Source organism: Rhinatrema bivittatum, chromosome 6 (assembly GCF_901001135.1).
Source record: "Rhinatrema bivittatum chromosome 6, aRhiBiv1.1, whole genome shotgun sequence".
Taxonomy (NCBI): Eukaryota; Metazoa; Chordata; class Amphibia; order Gymnophiona; family Rhinatrematidae; genus Rhinatrema; species Rhinatrema bivittatum.
This window is the reverse complement of record NC_042620.1, coordinates 44,024,769-44,051,112: the sequence shown is the minus strand read 5'-3', so window position 1 is coordinate 44,051,112 and position 26,344 is coordinate 44,024,769. Positions and strand designations below refer to the sequence as shown.

General features: G+C 41.3%; 1 protein-coding gene across 1 annotated transcript in view; it reads left to right on the top strand.

Annotated features, from left to right (window-relative positions):
• The window catches only part of DPP10 (dipeptidyl peptidase like 10), a 1,181,383-nt gene that overhangs the window by 603,925 nt on the left and 551,114 nt on the right, over window positions 1-26,344 (top strand). The window contains exon 4 of the mRNA XM_029605348.1: window positions 12,805-12,899. Within this exon, the coding sequence (XP_029461208.1) occupies window positions 12,805-12,899 (95 nt within the window). The remainder of the gene's footprint in view (window positions 1-12,804; window positions 12,900-26,344) is intronic.

Sequence of the window (26,344 nt, the reverse complement as noted above, 5' to 3'; positions counted from 1 at the left end):
GCCACAGACACTATGTGCACAGCTTCTTACAAGCTAGCCATCCTCTTGGTGTTTGCATGCTCTCCAACACACATGCACCCGACCACACCTAGTGATGCAATTTATAAATAATACTGTGATAAAGGTGAGGCTCTTGTCCATCATGATGTCATGTATGTTGCATTAGCTTCTTGGTGAGCCTACAGCAGGATGCACGTCATGCTCAGTGAAGGCAGGATTAGGGATCAGATAGTGTCCTCCCTTCACTTGTCATTTGCAATGACCCCATGACATGACACTGTCACAGTTTATTTTCTAACCACTCTTACAACATCCACATCTATCAAGAACAAAGGTTTATGCCATACAGGCCAATGGTAATGTGTGTTTGAACCTCCTGCCTTCAACTCTCCCCTCACATGTAGCCTTACTTAGATAGGAAGATGTCACGTACATGCAAGGCCATTGCGCCTTATGCGTCAATGACATTCATGTGGTGCAGGTGTATTCCTATATGTATGAACAGTTAACATATGCTGAGTATTGGCCTTTTACCTACACCTACAAGCTCTTACAGTGCAATCTGAGCACCGGAAAGGCACATAGGCTGAGCAGTCCTGCCCCAAATTGTTTCCTGAGAGTTCCTTTGGCAAAACTGAATGTTTCCATTCTTTCATGCTTGCATTCCCTTGCTGATGCACATGCGTGTCACCACTGCTGGGGAATCTGGAAGAGCTGCTGAGCATCAAGGTCTGTAAGTCGCTTCAACTGCTTGTTCTGAGCATGCCAGGTCGGGCTCAATACAATGGCAGATTGATGTCGTCTGGAGGGGATGCCCCCGAGGTTCCCGCCATGACGTGTACAAAGGAGGCCCTTGCGCACGCGCCTAAGTAATTCCGGATCCAAGATGGCAGTCAGCAGTGCCCACACTGTCCCGGGGATGCCGGAGAGGTCGGCGGGGATTAGCAGTCTTGACGGTGCAGGGAGATAAGAGGTGAGCATGAGAGTTTGCAGCCGTCTGCGTCCGACAGGCATAACAGTATAGTACCCTAACAAGCTATGCCATCCCGCTGTATATTTGCTGAGTGTTGGAACAGAGTGACAGATGCTGTGTGCCAAGTAGGGAAGAGGAGTGAGGGAGTATTACGTAGTCCACAATGTCCATAGGCAAATAACACAGGGTGTCTAGGGCTGCTGCAGGGGAGCAGGCACACTTCCACAGACTGACTGCCATCCCTGTAGTGGGCTGCCTTCAGGATCTGGATGCTACCTGTAAGGTCATCCTTACCTTACATGTATTATACCGACCCCCAAGCCATGCCATTACAGGGGTGGCAAGCAGTCTGTGGAAGTGTGCCTGGTCTGTAGCACCAGCAACAGGCCTCTACGCCCTCTGCTATTCACCTGTGGACATTGTGGACCATACTTACTACCTCACTCCTCCTCCCCACTTGTCACACAGCAGCTAACACTGTGTCAGTACACTCAGCAAGTACACGTCATATTAGGTTAACAGTGAAAGCTACAAATGGAGACGTTCACATATACTTTTATTCCTGACACCAAAAAGGGGGCAGAATATCCAGTCTTGCAAGAGGATGACTAACTTCCAGTTACCGCCACACATGCTGTACATGTACACAAGATTCACTGTTGGCCATGAAGCTACTCTGCATATGACATACAGGGCCATGTAAGCAGGAATTAGCTTACAGTATGGTGTGTGAAGAAGGCAACGTTGAAGGTCCCCAGTTATGAGCTTATTCTTAACCTCTGACTGTCTACCTTACCAGCAAACCCTGAGGTTTGTGTGGTATGGCCTAGGCCAGATGGTCTTGCCTGCTACATAAGTGCAAAATAAGAATGTGCCAGTGCATTCTAGCATGCAAAGTCATGTGGAGGCCAAACCTTTAACCATCTCAAACATTAACACAAAAAGCACACAATGAAAGGAGACAAGGAAGTTTGTTTTGGAAAACAGTGACCACTTTATTAGTGCTCTGTTTGAAATAAAGTTAATGTCTTAGGTAATCACATTATGCAAGAACAAGATAGAAAATAGCAAAACAACATTGTAGATTTCATGACCTGCACATTTTGTGTACACCTGTACAAAAATATATTGAAATGGCATCATTACATATACAGGCTTAGCATCTTATCCTTAATGCACAATCATGATTACAATTAAGAGCATAGAAAGTGGAAGTGGCACCCCAATAACTGTAATGTTATGCTGTAATGTTATGCTGTAATGTTAGAGGTTACAGCAGCACTACTATGTGCAGTAAACCCAAAGGCCCCAGACAGTCCATGTTGAAAGAGTGCACTCAAGGAGACAGCCTAAGGGGCAAAGCAGCAGAGTTCAACATGAATGCAGCAGGACCAGGACTGGAGAGAGCAGCATGGATGCAGCAGAAGACCCAGCAGTATGGAGGCAACAGGAGACCCGGCAGCATGGATGCAGCAGGAGGCTCAGGAGGAGACACCAGCAGTATGAAGGCAGGAGGAGACACCAACAGCATGGATGCAGCAGTTGCAGGATCTGAGAAGAGATGAGACACCCTCAGCATTGAGTAGGAGATGAGACATGATGACAAGAGGCAGCAAGTGGACACTGTGTGGAGGAGAGTTAAAGGAGGCTGGAACACGTGCAGAGTACTGAAGAGGCCTTCTTAGTTAGTGTGCTGAATGAAAATGGTTGAGAGTATACCATCCATTCTGCATGCTGGCACACAACTCTGTTGTGAGGCCGGGCCCAGCTGTCTTCTTCCATCTAGACTGCACAGCAACTGTATTGTGAGACCTGGCCCAGCTGTCTCTTCCATCTAGATGGCATAGGAACCTTGTTGTGAGGCCCGGCCCAGCTGTCTTATTCCATCTAGACGGCACAGCAATTCTGTTATGAGGCCGGGCCACGCTTCTCATACAAATTTTCTTCTTGGGGCTTGTAAGCTAGGTGGTTCTGTTTATCATGGACCTCGGCCACGTTGTGGCTTGCCACTGGGGGGGGGGGGGAGCATGGTTTTGGGTGGCCTACCCCTCGGGTGTGTCCCCTGACGGGGACTGCTGCGGGGTGTTGAATCTACAGAGGCAGCGGAGGAATCCGGCTGCACTGAAATCCTTTGGAGGATTTGTGTGAGTGCATTTGTCATGTTGCTCACGGCAGCAAACAGTGTATTAATATGTTGTGTGTTTGCTGCTGTATCCTGTTGCAGGATCTGGTTCTGGCAGTTTACAGACCTCCTCAAGGCCCGTAGCTCTGCACGTGTGTTCCACATCTCAGCAACACGCGTCGGTGCTGTGGGTTCTGGAGTTGGTGCTGTGGGTTCTGATGTTGGTGCTGCTGGTTCCAGTGTCGGTAACTGTCACTGCAAGATGGGCATTAGCAGGCTTGTAGGCTCCTTCTGCTGAGGGCATGGTGGTGGTTCCCGGCGCAGAGGTGTGTTGGCTCTTGGATGATATGTTTCTGTAGGCTTCCACTCCTGGCTCCCTTCCTGCATGAATTCTTCGAGGTTCAGGGACACATCGTGTGCTTGGTGAGGGCAGGGGTTCCAGCATGACCAATGGGTGGTGACGCTGTGGTTGCTGCTGCTCCTTCTCCTCCTCCTTCTCTTGACGTGTGTCTGCGCATCCATAAGGAAGGGCTTGTGGAATGGTGGTAATGCACGGCTCGTCCCTGGGGCTTCCCAGCTGGGCCCTGGGGCTTCCTGGCTGAGACTGACAGCTTGGAGGGCAAGAGCTGTGGAAACAAAACAAAAGACATTAGTACATATGCCAGCAAGTATCTTTTTTTGATTGGCTTCATAGTGGCACTTTGATTCTTTGCAGAGTGAGCATCTTATGCCAAATGATGTGTATTCCCATTGCTGCCAGCCCATTTATAGGTGAGGTTAACTTACTGGCTGCAGCTCATGTGGTGTCTAGCTGCTCTGCCATGCAGCTCTGCCATGCCCTAAAACATGTCCAGTCCTAGCCTTTCGATGAGTCACTGCTCCATCTCCATGACAACGATTGGAAAGGGGGCCCCTCCTCAGGTCAGTCGTTGATACTTTGCTCGGGATGCCACCTTTGCCTTGAACTGGACTTTAATGTCGTGGTATTGATGTGTAACCTACTTCTTGCCACTCCGCTGCACTGGCTGATGGACTGGACAATGTTGCACCATATTGGCCCCTTGGCTGCCTCGAAGGTCTTTGCTGTCTGGTTGCCAAACAGCATCCGATAATTTTGCAGGACCCCCTACTATGACCAGCTCATTCTCCTGCATGCTAAACCTTATGGCCCTGAGACGCTGCTGTGGTGCTGCCTGGCTGCCTGAAGGGGGTGCCACTTCCTCTTCCGGAGAGGTGTCCTCCCTTTCCCCACTCTACATCCTAATCTCCTCTCCCCTCCCCTTCCCTTCCTACCTCTCCTCTCTCCTGATCCTGGCCTACCATCTCCCTTCCCCTCTGCCTATCCCTATGCTGCCCTACTCCTCCCTCCAAACTCTCCTGTCTGGCCCCCTTCCTCCTCTTGCACCCTCCTATCCCATCCCTCCTGCCTCTCTCTCCTTCTGCCCCTGTCCCTACTCCTACTCCTACTTCTCCTTCCCCTGCCATTCCTGCTCTCATCCTCCCACTCCCTCTCCTGCCTCCTCCCCTTCTCTCCTCTCTCCCTATGCCTTTCGCACTCCATCCTCTCCTCAGCACGCACACACACACACACACACACACAGCTCAGCGCACAGACACACACACACACACACACCTCCTCACGAAACACACACACACATACACCTCCTCACCAGCTCCACTCCTCCTTACCACTTCTCCTCACCACCACCTCCACTCCTCACTATCTCCACACAAAAAAAACAGACAGACAAACTGGACTAACAAGCAAACACTTTCACTCCAACAAAGATGACAAAAGACAAAGGGAAAGGGAAACAGAGGACAACAGCAAACAAGACAATGTACTCAGTAATTACTCTAAATAACCTCAAACTAGCCACCAACACCACCTACCTACCTCCTCTCTCCAAACTCCTGACACACCCTCAAAGAGGCACGTGCAAGAGGCCTGTATTTATATAGGGAAAAAATAGCGCATGCTGTGATGATGCAACATGCCGCATGGTGACACAATGCAGCGTGTGAAGCCACAACACAGCATGCGTTAAAATAGCTATATGATGTGGCAAAATATTGTGCGTTACGGTATCTCGAAAATTCCCCTAACCACGCCTGTTTTTTTATCGCGAGCGCTATTTTTGCTATATTTATAACAAAATGATAAATCTAGGTCTATGTTTCAGGATCACCTATGGAGCCCCTTTTAAAAATGAGCATTGTGTTGGCTACCCGCAAGTGCTCAGGTTCCATAACTGATCTGAGTGAGAAGTTAAAAATTGCTAGTAATAAATCTGAACTATTTTAGTTCTTTCAGAACTCTGGGGAGTATACTACCCAGTACAGGTAATTTAGTTTCTTGATCTGCTCTTTTGTATCTTTCTGGTTCAACGTGATTTGGTTCAGTTCCTCTGAATCATTGCCCTGATAGAATTTTTCCAGTGTTATCTTCCCAACACCTTCCTCAATAAAGACTAAATTAAAGAATTCTCTTTTCTCCCAAGCTTTAACTCCCCAGAAAAGCAAAACTTACAAATCCTGTTCAGTCACCAGCACTGGCAGTGAGTGCTATGAGTACTCCATCAGGATTGCGGATAACTAAGCTCTTGCCTTTCTATATATTGGTGCTTCAAAGTTTTTTCTATCAAACTCCTTTGTTGCAATTAGTTTGCCAGTGACCATGTGTTATTTTCCTTTTCTGACAATAATTAAGTTAACACCTATTCAGTATATCAGTTATCTCACATCTTCTCAAGGCAAAAAGACACAAAAATAAGCTAAGGTTGTTTTTTTTTTTTAATTTCTAAAAGACCAAAGGACACAGGGACAAGAAGATAAGATGACAGTCCATTCCTTTATAATGTTTTTGCAATGTTAGCAAGATGTAAGAAGGCATATATTGGTTGTCTATTGCTATTGGATGCTTGATACTTGATTGCAGAGATGCCAAAGGGTTTTGCACCAAAAGCAAAACCCACAAATAGTAATATTTTCACAGGGGTGAAATTAATGAAAGTGCCATACTGTCTCATTTATACAATCATGTTCTATATGTTCAACAGATTTCAGAGTTTTTCCTGAGAAAATTCCCATACATTTTCCATAATTTTCTGTTTTACAAATAAAGTAAAAGAAAAAAGTCAACTATTGAACCAGATGTAACTTTTTTTTTTTTTTTAAAGGTAAGGCTCTTTATTCTGTAGTAGAGAAACAAACTTTCATATGGGTGACATTTTATTTGGGGTTGAAGATAGAGAAAGCAGAATGGGGAAAATCCCTGCTTGCATATTGGAAATAGAAGGTAGGGTTGGAGCTTTGTATTTAGTTTCCTTCTTTATTTATTTATTTATTTATTTATTTATTTATTTATTTATTTAAAGCTTTTCTATACCGGCATTCATGATACAATCATATCATGCCGGTTTACAGATAACAGGGGGTGCAGTAACTTTGTTCTTTTAACAAGTGCAGAGGAAGCAAAAGTTACAATATAACAGGGTTGTTGAAACTGGGGGAGGAAGGAGACAAGGATAGACAAGAATAATAGAATCTTTACAGAGGTAAATTATTTACATTGTGCAGTGATGTCTCTTTATGTATATTATTTACAAAGTGCAGTATCTTCTCCCCTTCTCCTGCCTTCTATTTTCCATACCAGATTTTTTTTTGTGGTTATGACAGTGAGAATAATGGGTTAGATTTTAAAAGGTGCGTGCGGGAGTAGATTTGTTTTGCACAACCCGGCGCAAACAAATCTACTCCTGATTTTATAACATGCGCGCGCTGCCGCACGCATGTTATAAAATACAGGGTCGGCACACGCAAGGCTGCGCAAAATCGGCAGCCTGCACGCGCTGAGCCGTGCAGCCATTCTCCGTTCCCTCCCTTCCCCTATCTAACCCACCCCCCAGCCCTAACTAATCCCCCCCCCACCTTTATTTTACAAATTACACCTGCCTGAGGCAGGCGTAACTTGCGCGCGGCTGCCGGCGTGCCATGTTCCGGTCCGAGTGCTGGTCCGGAGGCTGCAGCCACCCCCCCTCCCCAGAACGCCCCTGGGCTGGAAACATGCCCGTGGCCCCACCCCCAATGATGCGCCGGCTGCGACACGCCCCAATACGCCCCCCCCAGGAAAGCCCCGGGACTTATGTGGCTCGGCGCGCGCAGGGGGTGGAAGGGGCAGCTTTTCGGTGGTTACGCGCATAACCCTTTGAAAATCTGCCCCAATATGTTTATTTTATGACTGAGAAGTAGGGTAGTTTTCTTTGAGAATTGTGATGGCGGCGATGTGGTAAATTCTGATAGTGGTGAAGAGAGAAATAAAATGGATGCAAGTGAAATACAAAATTGCTAAAAAAAATATTTATGGAAGAAGCAAACATGTTAGCCATTTCACCACCTTTGGGAAAGCATTGTTTTATTTTAATATTTAAATGGGTTTTCTTGGTGAAGATCCCTTTGCCAGGGAGTAGACTGGCTCTCTAACCCATGTGGTATTTCAGGGCTAAAAAAGCACTACCCTACAAACTTCCAACCTGCAAAAAATCCAGTTTTCTCCAGAATGTGTATGGCTACTGAAACTCTGGCTTCCAGAACTTAGCATAAAACACATTAATATGGTTCAATGAAATAAGACACACAAATGAAATTTTAACAGATAACTAATACAATTTCATGAAATCACTGGAACCTCCCAGATATAGGCCTATATAAAATATCTAAAAATAAAGACCAGCTTGTGCCAACGATAAGTCTCCAGTTAAACAATTCTGACTTCTAAACTGAAGCAGCAGCCATTGTAAGAGTTCTTACTATGGATACCTTCCTCATCAACTTTAATGCACACTCTGGGTGCCTTCAATTGCTGCTTTTGCACCACAGATGTGCTGTAAATTTTCTGTTAGAGGAGACAGATATCTGTGATCTATACAGAGTCTGATGCAAACTGTCACCATTGATGTTAGGGGAGCGTTATACCCTGCTCCCTTTTGCTGAAGGATGCCTACACTTCCCCTGCATTCTGATGTGTTGGATGATGCTTAGAGATCTTTGTTTTCAGTTTTTATTTTATTTCTCATGGGAATTTCAATGCTGTAACAAAATTTAACAGAGGGAAAATTATTTTGCACCTGTATCTCTCCTATCATTTTTTCACTGGCATTTTTTGTTATAACACTGAAATTCTCAGGGGAAGTAAAATAAAAACTGAAAACGAAGGTCACTGCTGATGCTTGAGCCTCTAGTCTCCATCCTCTCTTGCTGATGTCATCATAGCCCCAGGAGTGAGATGCCTCTGAAAGAGTGACCCAAAGGTGGTTGCACCTTTGAGAGCTCTATAGGGAACAGATTGAATGCTATTGGCTATTAGGGATGTGCATTCATTGGTTCATTTGTTTCATTTGTTTTGGCAGTGCATGCATATCTCACGAATGGAAGGTGGGCATGCAAAACTTAACGGTAAGTCAGTAGGTAGCTTCCTATATGTGCACATACCTTCAGTTTTGTGCACCTATCTTACATGTACAAGATACATGCACAGCACTGAAATGAATGAAACAAATGGACCAATAAATGCAGATCCCTATTGGCTTATTATAATGTTGTTCTATGGGGAATAAGTACTTTTCTGGGTAAGGTTATTTATGATAGGGGAGTGATTAAGTGGGTAGGCTACAGGGTGTATTTGGGATGGCGAGGTTTAGCATTTTGTAATTAATTCTGTTATGTTATTTTGATATTTTTGCCTTAACTGACTGCCCCTCTAGTGATAGATAGTTGGTAGTTAGGGGATTTATAATTTGTATTTATTTATTGTATTACTAATAAATTGGTTGTAATGTATTTTTGAATTGCATTAATGTTTTATTTGATTTGTATTTTGAGGTTTTTTTATATTTAAATTTTTTATTAATTTTCATCAATGATAGACATCATGAAAAACAAGAAAATAAGTGTTACAATGCAATAAAAAATACAATAATATAATCCTATAATCCAAAAACAACAACAAAAAAGACGGTGTTTATTTATTACACGTCACATATACCCTATAATCGGGGGAGAACAAAGTAATCAAATAAATATGAAATATCCAGCAAAATTTATAAACTTCCTGGATAAGCAAAATGTTTAAAAGGACTGGGAGTTAAACTTTATACTGGGCTTCAGTCTCCAACATTAATACTTGATTTTAATCTATTAGAAATGTTTCTAATTGCATAGGATCGATGAAACCATATTACTTTCCTTTATAGTTGACCAAACAATGACATGGGAACTTCAAAAAGAATGTTGCACCTAGTACTAATACCTGACTTTTAAGGACAAAAGCTTCTCCTTCTTACCTGAGTGGTTCTAGCCACATCAGGAAAAATTTGAACTCTATGGGGGTCATTTTCCAAGGTGTTATTGCGGGAGATAAATTCGCAATTTTATATTCAGGGGGCAGAGTTGGGGCGGAGCATATGTAAAGTTATCGTGTGCTGTGAAACAGCCACAGAGAGAGAGAGAGAGAGAGAGAGATGAAGAGAGAGAGATGAGAGGAGAGAGAGAGAGAGACGAGAGGAGAGGGAGAGAGAGAGAGGAGAGAGAGAGAGAGAGAGAGAAAGACTTGCTATAGTGCCTATGCCCTAGACAGGTATTTGTATCCCTATCGGAGGGCCACCTAGTAACTCGAGGTGGGGATTAGGTATGAGCGTAGGGGGTTGGGGCCACTTTCACATTCAACATGAGACATACGGAAATAACAGTGGTCTCTAGTGAAGATTTGCTGGCCGTCGGAGTGAGGAAACTCACTCCAAGAAGAGATTTGGGCAACATTCTCTCAACCTAGCTTGTTGTTGCCCAGGTAGAGTGTCCATCAAGATACACGCTCTCTCTCTCTCTCTCTCCCCCTCCCCCAGAGGTGTGAGACATATAACATGTTGCTTGCAGCACCTAAGAGTGAAATAGGCTGTTTGGGACAGTTTCGTGTACTGTGAAGATTCATTGGTTGTTTTATCGCGGTGCACGATGTTTTCGCCATTTGCGGAAATGGATTCGCAAATCGCGAATACATCGCGTGATGCGATGTTTCCCCACTGCACGAAAAATGCCTTATTTGCATGGGACACGCCCCCCCTCATGCGTTACCACTGCGATATTGGAAAATGAGGCCCTATGTTCACAAAATAACAAATCTCTAACAGTAAAAAACTTCTTAAACTATTTTTCTTTATCTTGCTCTGAGACACAGGAAATAATTAGAGTAACTCTATTATTAATCAGGTCCATCGACTCTTCTAAGAAGGTCAATATACCTGTGAAGAAGGAGTTTCCCCTTCATTTTAACCTCCAGATTCTCTGGATGATCTCACCCAAAGATGAGATTTGTGCAGTGTTCTCTCAATCTAGCTTGATGTTACCCAGGTAGAGAGTCCATCAAGCTTAGACTGAGGAGAACACTGCACAAATCTCCTTTGGGTGAGTTTCCTCACTCCAAGGTCATCAAATCTTCACAAGAGAGCACTGTTCTGTTTGTACGTCTCACTTTGAATGTCAAAGTGACCCCTAACCCCTACACTAATACCTAAATCTCACCTCGAGTGAATAGGTGGGCCTCCCACCTATTCACTCGAGGTGCGCAGCAGGCGCAGGCAGGCGCAAACAAAAGTACGCTGGATTTTATAAGATACGCGCACGCAAGGCTGCCGATTTTGGGCAGCCTGCGCGCGTCGAGCCGCGCACCCTGCCTCCGTTCCCTCCGAGGCTGCTCCGAAATCGGAGTGGCCTCGGAGGGAACTTTATTTCGCCCTCCCCTCACCTCACAAAGGCACTCTCTCTCTCTCCCCCTCCCGAACTGGCATTCCCAAACCACCTTTTGCAGGCCCTCATTTCCATTTACTCTGCCCAAAATCTTTCTACTTGACTACACATTTTAAATTTGCATATACATTTCGCAATTCAGAATTTATCGCATGCGTTATGATGTTATTGCATGCGTTAGGGCCTTAACGCGCAATAATACCCTAACGTGATTTGATGAAGGACCCTCTAAGGGGGTCATTTTCCAAGTGGCTCGCAAACGATAAGGGACGTTTTGCATGTGAAAAGTCCCTTATCGCGTGCGATACCAGGATGGGAACGGAGTCGGCCCCGGAAGAGGAGGAGTTGGGGCATCACCGGAGCCGACTCTGCGAAGATGCCGCGGACGACGAAAAGGTAAGGGCCTTTTCGCGTCCGAGTTCACGCCCAATTGCTATACCTTCTATGGTGGTGCTATTGGGTGCGAAACCAGCAGGGATCGCACCGTGGCGGTGCGATCGCTGCCGGCTAACACAGGACCGCCCCCCAGGTTGACCCCCCGCTCCTCATTACCTAAAGTATCGCAGGCCTGCGATACTTTAGAAAATGAGGCCCTAAGTTTGTACGTGAGGCAGTGGAGGGTATTTCGTTTGTGAGCCCTCTAGGGACATTGAAATACATCTAGTATCTGAATGTAGTTCACTTTGAAATTTCTGAAAGGTGGACTATAAATAAATACCACTAATTTGTGCATTCAAATTTAATGTACAATTGTGCAAGAATCCAAGATTGCACACATGTTGAGCTATAACCGGTAGTACCATCTATTAGGGATGTGGAGACCACATTTTTTTGTTTCAGAGAAGGGAAGTTGTTATTTTTCGTTCACTTTAATGCCTTTTTTTTTTTTTTTTGGTGGGAAGGTTGGTTCAGTTTGTTTGTCAAACCAAAATGAGCATTATAACAAAAATACCTCCCCAAAAATGGGCCTTCCCAGGCCTCCACCACTGCTTCCTGGTTGTCTCTCCAGGCTCCTATACCCCCACCACCTTATCAAGATTCTAGGGCAAAGGGCCTACACAGCTGGGATCTCCCTAGGGTCCCTCTATCTTCCCCACACCCCAGAAATCAGCCAGATATGGGGGACCCTTCCTGGCCCCCACTTACTTCTGTGGAGGGGGGGGGTTGCTAGAAGAAAGGGGCAAGAGTGATCTCCACTCACTCCTGCCCCACCACATCTATTTAAAATACCACCTGGCCCAGAGATTAGCATTAAAATGATGCCAGGCTCAGAACCATCTGGTACCATGGTTTTTTTACAGTAATACGACCATACAAGAAATAGTGCTGGTCAGCCTTGAGACTGGTGACATTTTGATGTCAGTTTACCAGAACACAAAACTTGAAAAATGTTGGGAGTTTTTGGTGGCAGTAAGGATTTTTTCATTTGAAACAAACCAAACCAAAAATAGGAATTTTGGGTTCAGATTGCACATTTGTTTCCAATAAATGTACATCCCTACACCCAACGAGTGCCCCAGCTGAGAGATGGTGAAGCTCAGATGGTGCCAAGTCTTCACTGGATGGTGCCTGGAGCTCTGATTGGATTAAACGTGGCCCGCCTTGTTGAAATGAGGCAGATGAGCTGCCCTGAGAGGGGAAGGGATGTTTGGCTCAGATATTGTTACACATTTGTATATGTTAATAAAGCTGCAAATTCGTGCTTTCTCAAGTGATTACTATACATGGATCTTTGTCATTGTGAAAGGAGGGGGTGAGTTTGAAAGGAGGAATGGATGGCTCTGGCTACCAGTGTTTAAATCTTTCATTGTTAAGACTTGTTCACATTCTGTAGTATTTAATTGCCCTGCAAATGCTTTTATTAACTGTCAGTGTGTTTGTTAATTATAAATGTCTTGTTTTGTTACAGATATTGAAGTGGTATATAAAAGCAGGGATGGACATGTCATTAAACTGAATGCTGAAGCAAATGAAACCACAATGTTGTTGGAAAATACAACTTTTGTAAGTAATGAAATGCTAATTTCTTTATTTAGTACTTAAAATAAAATCTGTGCAAATCAATAACTGATCTGTCCTTCATCAGAATAAAAAAGCACATAAACATTAGTAAAATCTTAATAATGATGCCATTTTTAATCCATATCTTTAGTTGGCCCTGCTACAGGTAGTGACTTCTCTTCCATAGGGGAAAATTTCTAGTGCATTTAGCAGATTTTATGGAGTCTGAGTTTCCATTTTCAAGGATCTCATTGTCTACTTTTTTAAAATCACTGCTCAGAGAGAACTTAATTTGTGACTGATTAGTCCATGAGAGTGGTGTTACTGTGATGCTATTTGATTGATGACTTGGGTCTTCCATTGTCATGTGAAAGAAAAGTCTAATGTGTGTCGGATATAATATCCTGGGTGAAGTCTAGTATGGTCATGGCAGCCAGGAAATTGGTTGTATGTGGTGTCGGTTTATCTAAGGTAAATTAAAGATACCATCTCAAAAACTGAAACTTCAGTGTCAAATCGTGATCAGTTCTGTGTGGATGAGATATTATTTTTTGGGAGGTCGACACACCACTAGGAGCACTATTGATTTTTCAGTTCCCAATATGTCTAGTAAGCATTCAGATTCCAGCACCTGTGGGAGTGGGATTTGGCAAATCTTGATATTGTTTCTGGCCAACAATGCACATATATTTACCTGTGGGAAAATGCTGCAGCCCACATGACATTGAATGTAAACAAATTTGATTACATGCCCCTTTTCCTAAATCCCTATATTGGCTCCCAACTCTCTGCAACACCAAATACAAACTCCTGATCCTAGCCTACAAACCTCTCAAAGGCCTATGGCCTACCTACTTCAACAGATCTTCTACATGCCCTCTTGAATACCTATGCTCACTAGATCAGTAGCATGCTCTAGAATAATGTACCTCATCACCAACACTAGGAAGAGAACCTTGGAAGGATTGGTTCTAATCCTATGTAATACTCCACAACCCCCATATCAGACTTTCCCCAGACCTCCTTTCTTTCAGAAAGTGGTGAAAATCTTTCTTTATAAGACATTTGTCATCAACAAGTAACATGAGCCCTAATAAAGCTTCGTACATAGCCTCCTATATATTGCACAATATATACCAATTGAAAAGACCTACTCTTAACTAGTGCCTGAATTGTTTATAATTACTTAGTACCTGTAATGTAGTCATCTATTACCCAGCTTAACGTAATGGTAACACCGAACAAACTGATGGATTTTTCTCTTTTTGTCTGGTACCTGTTCTGGCCCATTCTTGCTTATTCAGAGTCAGAGCTGGGTGTATGTATGTATGTAGGTATGATTTGCATTTTAATGTAAGAATGTCGGTATATAAAAATTCTAAATAAATAAATAAATAAATAAATGTACGGCAGGGACCCTCATATCTCCAGAAGGAACACTTAATGTGAAGCAGAATTGAATCAGAGCTCTTCTGTGGCAGCATGTAAGGATTGTTTGAGAAAATGGGATAGAAAACAACAAATATATATATATATATATATATACATATAGAGAGAGATGTATAGATATATATGTGTGTATATATCTAGATACATATATATAGATATCTACATATATAAAATGTTTAAATGGTTCTAAATAGGTGATTATTGCACAGCAGGCGAAGGAGTAAGACACGTAGTAACTGAGTAATGACGGCAACAAAAGACCCAAATGGGTCCATCCAGACTGCCCAGCAAGTTTCTTATGGTAGTAACGGCCGCTCATGAAGGTTACCCCCCACGTGTCCATTAAGGGTAGTAACTGCCACTCCGTGCAGTTATCCCCAAGCCTTACGGTAAGGCTAATAATATTTACAATCACTGTGCTTTCATTTTGGACTTGGCTGCAGAAGCAGTCCTGTGGTTTTTCCCCTTATGCTGGCATATCGGCACCCCTTAAAGTGAAGGCCCCGTGTTGACTATTGTCTGAATCCAATTTCCCTTTTATCCCTCCCCTGCCTTGAAGTGGAGGCATAAGAACAGAAATCAATTAATAACCTGAGGAATTCGTTATTGTAGATTTGAGGGGGGGGGGTTTGCTGGGAAGGGAGTTTTGTGTTTGTTAAGGTGGGTTTTTATGCAACTGAAGAAAGATAATCACAGGGCAATCTTAGACCTCAGCAGGTAATTGGTCTGAAGAAAAGAGATCAGAAAGGAGGAAAGCATGGAAACAGGAGGTAGGTCTGCTCGGGGCACGGCCGAGGACAAAGAACAAGGTGAAGAATAGCGATGAATTAGATGAGAAGGGTATGCACGTAGTAGCAAAAACTAGAATTTTACAACTGCAATGGATTATTATAGGAAGCCAGTGTGTGGAGAGAAAAGGCTTTTGGTATATAATAACCAGCAGCAGAGTTTTGAAGCAGCAGTGAGAGGAGTCGGGAAGATCCATAGTATTTGTTTTGTTTATTTATTTATTTAACAATTTTTATGGATCGATGTTCGGGAGAAACATCGCATCAGTTACATAGAACATGAATGCAGCATATATGCTTACAAGTAACAGTTAACATCTACAAAACAACAGGGTAGGTAGTCAAGATGAGACAGAAGAATGCCATGAATATGGTGAGAAAAAGCATTCAAAGGCCAAAGAGCAATTGATATTATGATGCTGATACATAAAGGAAGAACAAGCAGAGGAAAAGTGTCAGTGCTGAAAGGAGAGGAAAGAGTCAACAACAAGTTTCTTTGCAGAATCGGAAAGGGAAGAGACAAAATCCAAACAAAGAAAAGCAGACAGTGGGTGGTGAAATTGGCAGAAGAAGAAGAAGGAAAGTATTTCAGAAGATTTGGAAGGGTTGTGAAACAATAACTCTAGGGGCAGAATCCTCTTGTAGCACAGTTTCTGAGCTGTTGTAAATGATAATTCTATGAAACTGTTTCCAATAAATAAATGCATAGAAGATGGAAGGGAACTTTCTCATTGCTGTGGAATTGTGCAGATTTTGAAAATTGACCTTTTAATTGCCTGCATTGGTTAATGCCACTTACGCCGACACAGATGACATTAAAGCTGCATTAATCTGCTCGTGTTGCCATTAACACAAATGCATTGACAGATCAGCATGGCCACTATAAAGTGAATTTGCATGTAGCATGTTAACCAGAACTTTAATGTATTGAAAACGGCCTTTCCATGTGTCTTCAAGGCCTTTGTTAACATGGAGATTTTCATAGACCCTTTATGTAAAACTTTAAACGGTATAGGCAAAGTGAAGAAAATGTAAACTACTTTAGATAAAAAATGATCAATTACGTGAATATATTAGAGATGTGAATCGGAACTGGAATCGGTTCGGATTCCGGTTCCGATTCCACATGTGGGTTTTTTTTTCATTGGGCCCGATCGTGGTTTTGTTTATCGGCTGCACCCGAGCTGATAAACAAAAATCCCACCCCGACCCTTTAAAACTAATACCTTAGCTTCCTCCACCCTCCCGACCCCCGCAAAAACTTTTTACAGGTACCTGGTGGTCCAGTGGGAGCGGCCCGGGAGCGGGAGATCAGTCCAGGGACCCCCACTGGACCACCAGGAACCTGTAAAAAGGTTTTTGGGGGGTCGGGAGGGTGGGGGAAGCTAAGGGATTAGTTTTAAAGGGTCGGGGTGGGTTTAGGGGTTTTTTTGTGTGCCGTTTTCCTGCCCTCCCCCAAAACGATAAGAGAACCCCCACGATCAATATGGGGTTTTCCTATCGTTTTGGGGGAGCCCCCGATTTCTGACGATTTTGAAAATATCGTCCGATATTTTCAATCGTCCGAAGCCCGATTCACATCCCTAAAATATATGCTATTTTTGAAAGCTCATCATATTAAACCAAATCAGGGTCCACGAATAAATTTACACATGTGAAAAAAGGGTGGGCCAGGGCATTCCAGAGAGGGTGCCGACATTTACGCAAGTAAGTTGCTATTTTATAAGCAATTTATGCACGTACCTTGGCAGCTTACTTGCAGATATATACTCTTACGCAATATCTGGAGTAAGGGACATACTGACTGGGTTGGGTCTGGTCCAGTTGAAATGGGGGGGGGGGTCTTCAGGCTGAAAAGCTAGGTTAATCTTGATGACCTGCTGATGGACTGAGCAAACTGGTAGATTAACTGGTAAAACTAGTTAGAAAATCTCCTGACTTATGCGTGTAAAAGCTGACTTACAGGAGTTAAATGCATCTCAATACTACTCGCTTATCATTTTAAAATTAAACTCAAAATAGGTGGGTATACCAGTTTTGAACACTTATCCAGCTAAATTTCTACTTCTCTGGTCAAGTAGCAGCTTTGCTATGCTTATCCAGATAACTTCCACATTATCCATCTAAGTAGCGGCACTTATCCAGACACGATTCAGTTTTCTTCTGTTCTTATCCATGTAAATAGCAGTAAATCTTCTTATCTGGCTAATGGCTTTATTTACTAAGACTTCTCCTCCATTCTGTGTCTATGGGAAAAATGCTTAGTAAATGAGGCCCTACGACAACGAGCTGGATAAGTCTATGAAGTGCTACTTTATAGCTATCTGACTTAGCCAGATATGTGGCGTTGTTTTAGACATAGTCAGCTCTCTAAGGCCAAGTCCATTAGCAAAACACGTCAGCACTGTCTGAATTTTCAAGAAGGCTCATCACCCAGTAAAATGTTGTTGGCAGTAAATTAGTGTGGGTTATTCTAAGGCTTGGGAGTAATTGGACAGAGCAGCATTTGCTACCCTTAAAAGAAAAATGGGGGTAATCTGCAGATTACCCCCATTTTTCTTATGGTAGTATCTGCCCCATGGCAGATACTACCATAAGAAGCTTGTTGGGCAGACTGGATGGACCATTTGGTCCTTTTCTGCCGTCATTACTCTATATATATATATATATATATATATATATATATATATGACTTAGCTCGATAAGCAGAATTTTAAGACTTAGGATAAAAAGTGGTTTTGGAGCGACTTGGCCGGATAACTCAGAATTTATCTGGATAAGTACAAAAATGTATTTGCTTGTTTTTTACATGTGCACACATGTTCCCAATTAGATTTAGATGCATTTTATAACCTGTATACATCATATAAGTGCAGCTTATTAAATATCGGAGTAGTTTTGTGGGTGCCCATATATATATGCATATCTGGGTGTGCATGCACATGTTTTTAAAATTATCCTCCCTATGCATGCTAATGCTTGTTTTTCTGTTCACACACTTTAGTGCATAGACTCCATAATATACTTGACAATAAGATCATTATAAAGCATTTCTCTATAACATTTAATCACTGATTGCTTTATAATACTTTTTATTACATTTGCAAAGGCTTCATACTGTACAGTTTTTAAATTGAAAACGTACTTAAAAAATTGTTTATAACTAGCTGCTTCCGCTTTCTGCTTTGAACTTCCAATTCAATCAGAACCTGTCCCATAAGCCATGAAGCTTTATTTCAAGCTTTGCAGGATTTCCCCCCATTTCTTCTTTTGCCCCTCCCATCTAGTTCAGTCACTGCAGATAGTTCTCCAGATGAGTGACATGGACTTTGGCTCCATTTGGATCCTGTTGCAAATGTGCCATCAAGACAGCCATCAAGACAGCTGACTGGAGCTCCACCTCTCCAGAAGACTGTGAATATTCTACAGTTTTGAAGCATGCATGCCTTCTCTTTATTTACTATGTGGATGACTGTGACACAGAGAAAATGACCTCTGGACATAGAGAGGGTAATTTTCAAAGGCGTATACATAGGTAAAACAGTTCTTTAGCCATAGGAATGGCTTGTTATAAAACTGCCTGCCTGATATGCGGGTACCCTTTCGAGCACTCATCCTATATGTGCATAAGTTTCCTATATGTGCATAAGTTTCCGATCCTGGGAATGCCTGAACGGAGGCATTCCCAGGATCGGAGTTGGGAAGGGGTTTATACTTTACCTGCTTACTTTTTGGATTTTCAAAAGTATGCGCTTAAATTGCCTCAAACATTTTCTGTGCACAAATTAGCGGATGTAATTGTGTGCAGGATAATTGGATAATTTTCAAAATGAAAATACGCATGCAAGTTCACTTTGAAAACTGGTGTAACATATGTGCGTATTTGCCAACTTTCTTATACTGGCTGTTAGAAAATTACCCCAGAATACATAAACCTTCTGCTCAATAAAATACTACATAATATTTCAGCAAGTGCGCCTTCTTCCTTATAATGATGACAATTCTCATTTTCTACTTGTCACACTACGTGAACCTATTATGAAAAAGTATACGCTTACATATCAACAGTTCCTGCAAAGCACAAACTGTAGACGAGACAAATGCCTTAACAACATTGATATTATTTAACTCCATATGGCGTATAGCTCTGCAAGGAAAGGCATTTTGGGGGGATTTAATATCTCTGGTTTCAGCATATTTGTCTCTAGTGGCTGTTTGGTATTGTAGTAACTATTTGTATATTTGTCAAAACTGAATAATCAGTGCCTTTCTGGTTGTGAGTATTTAGCGTATCCTATATAAAGTGTTTTAATAAGCTCACATATATTTTTATATCTCATTTATATTTTTTTTGTTGCTGGTGCTTGCATGTTATACCATACAGTACATTACATTTTATTCTCTATAGATCTGTCCCATCCTATTAGGTGCCACTGGAAAGGAGCTTTAAAAATAGAGACTTTTACTTTGTTGCAGTCCATTGAAGGCAATGAAACTCATCTACATGAGGACACTTTTGCCACACTTTTTCAAATGAACTAAATACAAAACAATATCCCTGGCTTCCTCTGCACAGTGTTTACTGCTGTATTAATGTGGTAATCAAATCATCGACCACTGTGCAAGGAACTTAATTGCATGTCTAGCAGTACCTCAATTAAGCTCTTCAAAATCAATTAAAATTAGTAAGAGTCATTATCCTAGCCTGGTGTAATTAAAAAAATGCATGTAGGCCACGTGGTAGTAACATTTTATTCTAGGACTCTTACTATACATATATGTTAGTAACACAGCAACAGATTTGTGAAGCATATAATAATGGCAAACAGCTGGATTGTTATGATGCAAAAAGGAGAGTAAATTAGAATCACTGAATATGTATCATTTTGATGAGCATTTTAATTATTTTATTCTCCATCAACATTACTGCACCCTGGCATATCTCAAGATATTTCTGCCTGACCTTCGTTTGAATCACATAAAATCTGCCAGCAAATGGGTGGCATATGCACACGGAAAAGTGAAAAAAACAAAAAAAGCAAGAACGTCAAAATCATGATTAACTGGCTAGCTAAATTAACAATCTAGTATTGCCATTTCCCATAATTAAGAGGTAGAATACCATAACAATCTTCCAGAAGGTAGCATTTAAGAGATGCTACTGATGTTTTGTTTACTGTCACCTTCAACCCAAAATATATGATCCATTTTTTTTAACAGGTATAAGATGAAAGGTATGGGGATCTGAAATTCAAAAGAGTTTCACTAATTCTGTATCTTTCGTAGTTGCTCTTTTAAAAAGAGTGACCCTTGTATGATCATATTTCAGCTGTTACCTGATCAAAGTAGTGTGCAGAGTCTTGTGTTTGAGCTGCAAAAATCCAATATACGGAGTGAAATTCTTCTATCCATGAAACAAGAGCTGGATCTGAGGGTAATCATGTCTGGATATGAGATGTCAGAAGCCAGAAAGATGCTTGGGGTCGGCTGGAAAAACCAGGAGATGATATTGCCCCCTGTATAAGGCCTTGTTGAGATCTCATTTGGAATACTGTGCACAATTCTGCAATCTCACTTTCAAAAGGATATAAACTGGATGCAGTTTATTCTAAAGGCACCTACTAAAATGATCAGTGGTCTTTATTATAAAGCATATGGGGACAGACTTAAAGATCTAAACATATATACACTAGTGCAGTGGTTCTCAACCCAGTTGTCGGGGCACACCAAATCAGACAGGTTTTCAGGATGTACAATGAATATGCATGCGATAGATTTGCACACCTTCTTCACTAAGATGAATTGTAAAAGCATGGTGTGAGCATTCATTAGCGGATGTGCAAATAAACCTTTATCTGAGTTTGAACCTTGTGTTTACCTTGTTCTCTTGTTCATTGTCTGGGTCTCATAATCTCAACAACATAATGTTAACAGCCCCTAATTGAATGCCTTTTACTGTTTTGTGATGCCAGAAGATAGGTAAGAGAATCAATTGCTTAAATAAACAAAGGAAAACCATAACCATAAGGAAGCCAATATTGAAGCAGCTAGCTATATCAGACAAAATGGCAGCCACCACTTAGTTTGGATAAGCCACTTATCAGTAACTAGATAATAAGATAGTCAAAGGGGCAAGGAATGGGCAGATAAGGGCGGTGCTACTTTTTGGTACACTTACCTGATAGTGCTAATATTCTGCCTTAACCGGTTTAAGTTATCGAATAAGTTAGACCAGCTCTAAGTTAGACCTGCCATAGAGCTGGTCTAACTTAGATGGATTTAACTTATCTGGCTAAAAGAGATTTATACACGGGTATTCAGAAGCATCTGATTAATTTAAATAAATATTTATTTTTGAATATTGGGCCCTATGGATTAGTAATCCTTAACTTCATTGGTTTTATGAGTTACTACTCTAGGCATAATTTTTGTAAAGAGTGAATTACTGAACAGCATTTGAACTGGTAAATGATCTGAGATATAAGTGCTGCTGCTGTCTGATCCTGTTTGTGGCCCATTATGTGGCAGGAGGCAGTAGATTACTCAGTTAAGCACAATTTATATTTCTGACACCAGGTTCATTGTTAAAATGTTTCATTTGATTTTTTTGCAACTCATTGGTGGTTTTTTATGGCATTGTAAATAAAACAAATGCCAAGAGAAGCAGTAGAAAGCAGAACGTATTTTATCTAAGTTTTAAATATTGTGAATATTATACAGTAGTAGTAGTAGCTTGTATTTGGTATGTCTTGGCATGGAAGTCAAAAATCAGAAACAGTCTTAGTTAAAACATAATTCTTTCTGGCTATGAGAAATGGCATTTTGTTTGCAATAACACAAATTTTGTTAATACATGCATTCTCACATTAGACATATATCTTAAGACCATTTCTATAATTTTAGGTTTCAACATTTTCTCATACTAACCGCAAGCACAGTGGAGGATTTAATGCCTTTTTCTAACAGATCCCTTAGCAGTACTATCTAATTGTGAGCTAAAGTATTGTCGACCGAAGCTGCAAAAGCATCCAAGTAACTAAATCACCTATTAGCTTCTTTGTGGATTATTGATTAAAAGTATTTTCTAAATATATCCTTTAAATTCACCAGACCTGTCAGTATTAAGCACTGCAATCAGCTCTTATCCAATAGCCCAGTAAGCTGCTTAGAGCACTCTCTGGAAGAAGTCTTAAGACCATTTTGAGGTTTGATTTACTTTCATGTTTAATGAAATTCTTCCTTCAGATGAAATGAAAGCTGTGGTATAGAATTCTGCACTCCTCTCACCTTCAGATATGGTGGCCTACTTACTTTAGCAATTTTGCTATAGACCGAATTGATGAGGCCCTGTCTTGAAAGCTCTCTACAAATATACTATGGTGATACATAAGGAGAGTCATTTTAAAAGTCAATACTGTTTTTACCTGTGAAAATGGGTGTCTACTGTCTAGAAAATTGCCTTCATGCAGGTAAACGAAAGTGCATAATTCCACTGCACACTTAACTTTATCTGCAGTAGATGGAGGCTTTCCTGGGGGCGGGTTGCAGAGAGGTTTGCAACATATGAGATCAACAGGAGTACTTTTGAACTTTCCAAAAATGCATGTAATTTTTCTTGGGATTGATCACAGACCAAAGCAGAGAAAATCTGCTAGAATAGGCAAAGGACCAAACAGGGACCTTGGCCTACGCCCGAGCGCAACGCTTGAAGCCTGTTCCCAGGCCTGGGCCTCAACCTAAGCAAAGGCCTGAAACTGAGGCCCAGGCCAGAGGCTGGTTCTGATGCCAAGGCCTTGGCCCGGACCCAGGCCCGTAGGCTGGAGCTCAGGCCTCATAGAATCGTCCTCTTCTTTCTTCATCTTTAAAAAGATGGAGTTTGCTGGGTAAGCACCAGGAGTTAATTAAAAAGCAGTTCGTTTAAATGAGCTGCCATATACAAAATGGCCAACCTCTGCTGAAGAGGGAGGTGTCAGAGTTAACTAACTTCAGTGCATCCCAAATGGATGCCATCATTTTAAAGATGAAGGAGGAAGGAATTGTACCTGAAGACCTGGAGGGTGGCCTAATGTACCCCAATATTTAAAAAGGGCTCCAGGGGAGATCCTGATAACTATAGACCAGTGAGAATGACTTCAGTGCTGGGAAAAATAGTGGAAACTATTCTAAAGATCAAAATCATAGAGCATATAGAAAGACATGGTTTAATGAGGACACAGTCAACATGGATTTACCCAAGGGAAGTCTTGCCTAACAAATCTGCTTTCATTTTTTTTGGAAGGGGTTAATAAACATGTGGATAAAGGTGAACTGGTAGATGTAGTGTATTGGATTTTCAGAAGGCGTTTGACAAAGTCCCGCAATGAGAGGCTTCTAAGAAAACTAAAAAGTCCTTTAATGGATTACAAACTGGTTAAAAGGACAGGAAACAGAAAGTAGGATTAAATGATCGATTTTTCTCAGTGAAAAGGGTAAACAATGGAATGCCTCTGGGATCTGTATTTGGACCTGTACTTTTCAATATATATATAAATGATCTGGAAAGGAATACGATGAGTGAGGTTATCATATTTGCGGACGGTACAAAATTATTCAGAGTAGTTAAATCACAAGCGGATTATGATACATTACAGGAGGACCTTGCAAGACTGGAAGATTGGGCATGCAAATAGCAGATGAAATTTAATGTGAACAAGTGCAAGGTGTTGCATATAGGGAAAAATTACCCTTGCTGTAGTTACACAATGTTAGGTTCCATATTAGAAGCTACCACCCAGGAAAAAGATCTAGGCAAACAGAATGTTAGGAATTATTAGGAAGGGAATAGTTAATAAAACGGACAATGTTATAATGTTATAATGCCTCTGTATCGCTCCATGGTGAGATTGTACCTTGAATACTGTGCACATTTCTGGTTGCCGCATCTCAAAAAAGATATAGTTGCGATGGAGAAGGTACAGAGAAGGGCAACCAAATTGATAACGGGGATGGAACAGCTCCCCTATGAGAAAAGGCTGAAGAGGTTAAGGCTGTTCAGTAATGGAGAAGAGACGGCTGAGGGGGGGATATGATAGAGGTCTTTAAGATCATGAGAGGTCTTGAATGAGTAGATTTGAATCGATTATTTTCACTTTTGGATAAAAGAAGGTCTAGGGGGCATTCCATGAAGTTAGCAAATAGCACATTTAAGACTATTTGGAGAAAATTCTTTTTCACTCAATGCACAATTAAGCTCTGGAATTTGTTGCCAGAGGATGTGGTTAGTGCAGTTAGAGTAGCTGGGTTCAAAAAAGGTTTGGATATGTTCTTGGAGGAGAAGACCATTAACTGCTATTGTTGTTCTTCCCCCTCTCCTACCTTATGTTACCCCCAGTTGACTCCATCAACTAAATGTTTTAATTTTTTTTTTTGCTTGTTATTTGTTGATTGTTCTTTGTTCTTTGTAAAGGTTATGCCTATCTATACCTTAGTTCTAAGTTATCTGTAAACCGACACGATGTCGGTATATAAAACCTTTTAAATAAATAAATAAATAATCAAGTTTACATAGGGAATAGCCACTGCTATTAATTGCATCAGTAGTATGGGATCTTCATAGTGTTTGGGTAATTGCCAGGTTCTTGTGGCCTGGTTTGGCCTCTGCTGGAAACAGGATGCTGGGCTTGATGGACCCTTGGTCTGACCCAGCATGGCAATTTCTTATGTTCTTCTGTTGGGAGGAGGGGGCATGACAGCTTGATCCCAGAAAATTTTGAGATGTGGAGTGGGGGATTCAAGGCATAACAGGAGAGAAGAAATCGGGCTATATGCCCCTTTAATTCTTCTTCTTCTTTTTTTCATTATTTATTTATTGATTTTTAATAACATTTACAAAGCAATCAAAAATATCTTTGTACAGAAATAATTGGAAATCTTTACCAAGTAATATGTAGTGAAGAAAAAGATACAAATTACATACAGACATAAATTAACCATATCTCTATTTGGACACACAATTTAAACTAAAGGTTACTTCCAATATGAGGAGTCTTAATATCCCAAAATTGTTTATATAAAAAAGAAAAAGGTTAAATTACTCTCTTAAGTGTAAATATACCTAAGATGCTTGGGTATTTACCATTTAATCTTGAGGGCCTTTGTGGTTTTTCAAGAAATTATTCAGCTGGTCCAGGTTAAAGAAAATAAATGTACTGTTACCATTTTTTTAATCACACAACGACATGGAATACGTAATATGAATGTTGCACCATATTTCAGAATTTCTTTTTTCATAATTAAGAAGGCCTTACGGCAATCTTGTGTCATTTTAGCTAAATCGCGGTACAACCTAACTTGACCACCATAAAAAGAAATTTTGTAGTTTTGGAAGTAGTGCCACGTTACTAGGTTTAAATCTTGGAGGGAACAAAATGTCAAGAGAAGAGTTGCTCTTTCGAGAACTTCTTCTGTTGATGTGTCTAAAAATCATCCAAAGAGTTAGTAGAAATTGGCTTTAAACCTTGTTTCTTTTGAAATGGAAAGAATATACTTTTAGTTAACACTGGAATTTTTTCCTCTGATATTTCTTAATTTTCCAAGAAATATTTCCTCACTATAATAGAAATAGGTGATCCTAAAATTTTAGGAAAATTTATGATCCCTAAATTTAATCGACTAGAATAGTTCTCCAAGGATTCTATTCTCCTAATGGCATTCATACGATCTCGAATTATCGAGGCATTTACATTTTGCAATTCTTTTATATCAGAACTAATTGATTCTATAGTAGAGGAATGCTCTTCAAGAATTTTTTGATGGTCTCTAGCAACTACATCCAACTTAGTTGAAACAACCTATATTCGCTGAGATTGTTCCCTGAAGACCTTCATTAGCCCCGCAGTCAAGTTCCAGAGAGAATCTAATATCACTACTACTGGTCTTTCCAATATCTGAGGAGAGTCTAAAATCACTGCAGACCCAGGGAGTACACTTCCCATATGTTGTTGTCCCTCTCCACGGGAGACTGATGGATGTAATTCTTCTGCAACATCAGTCTCTCCCTCCTGATTTGATTCTCTGCCTCCTATCGGGGGATCAGCAGATATATTTGCTCCCCCTCCCCCCCCCCCAAGCAGTAGAACCATCAAAGGGTATGCAAGCAGTGGTGTCTTAGGATCTGGCGGCGTAAGTGATATTTCTCCAAGCGAAAAAGATGCTTCTCCTTTACTTATTTCG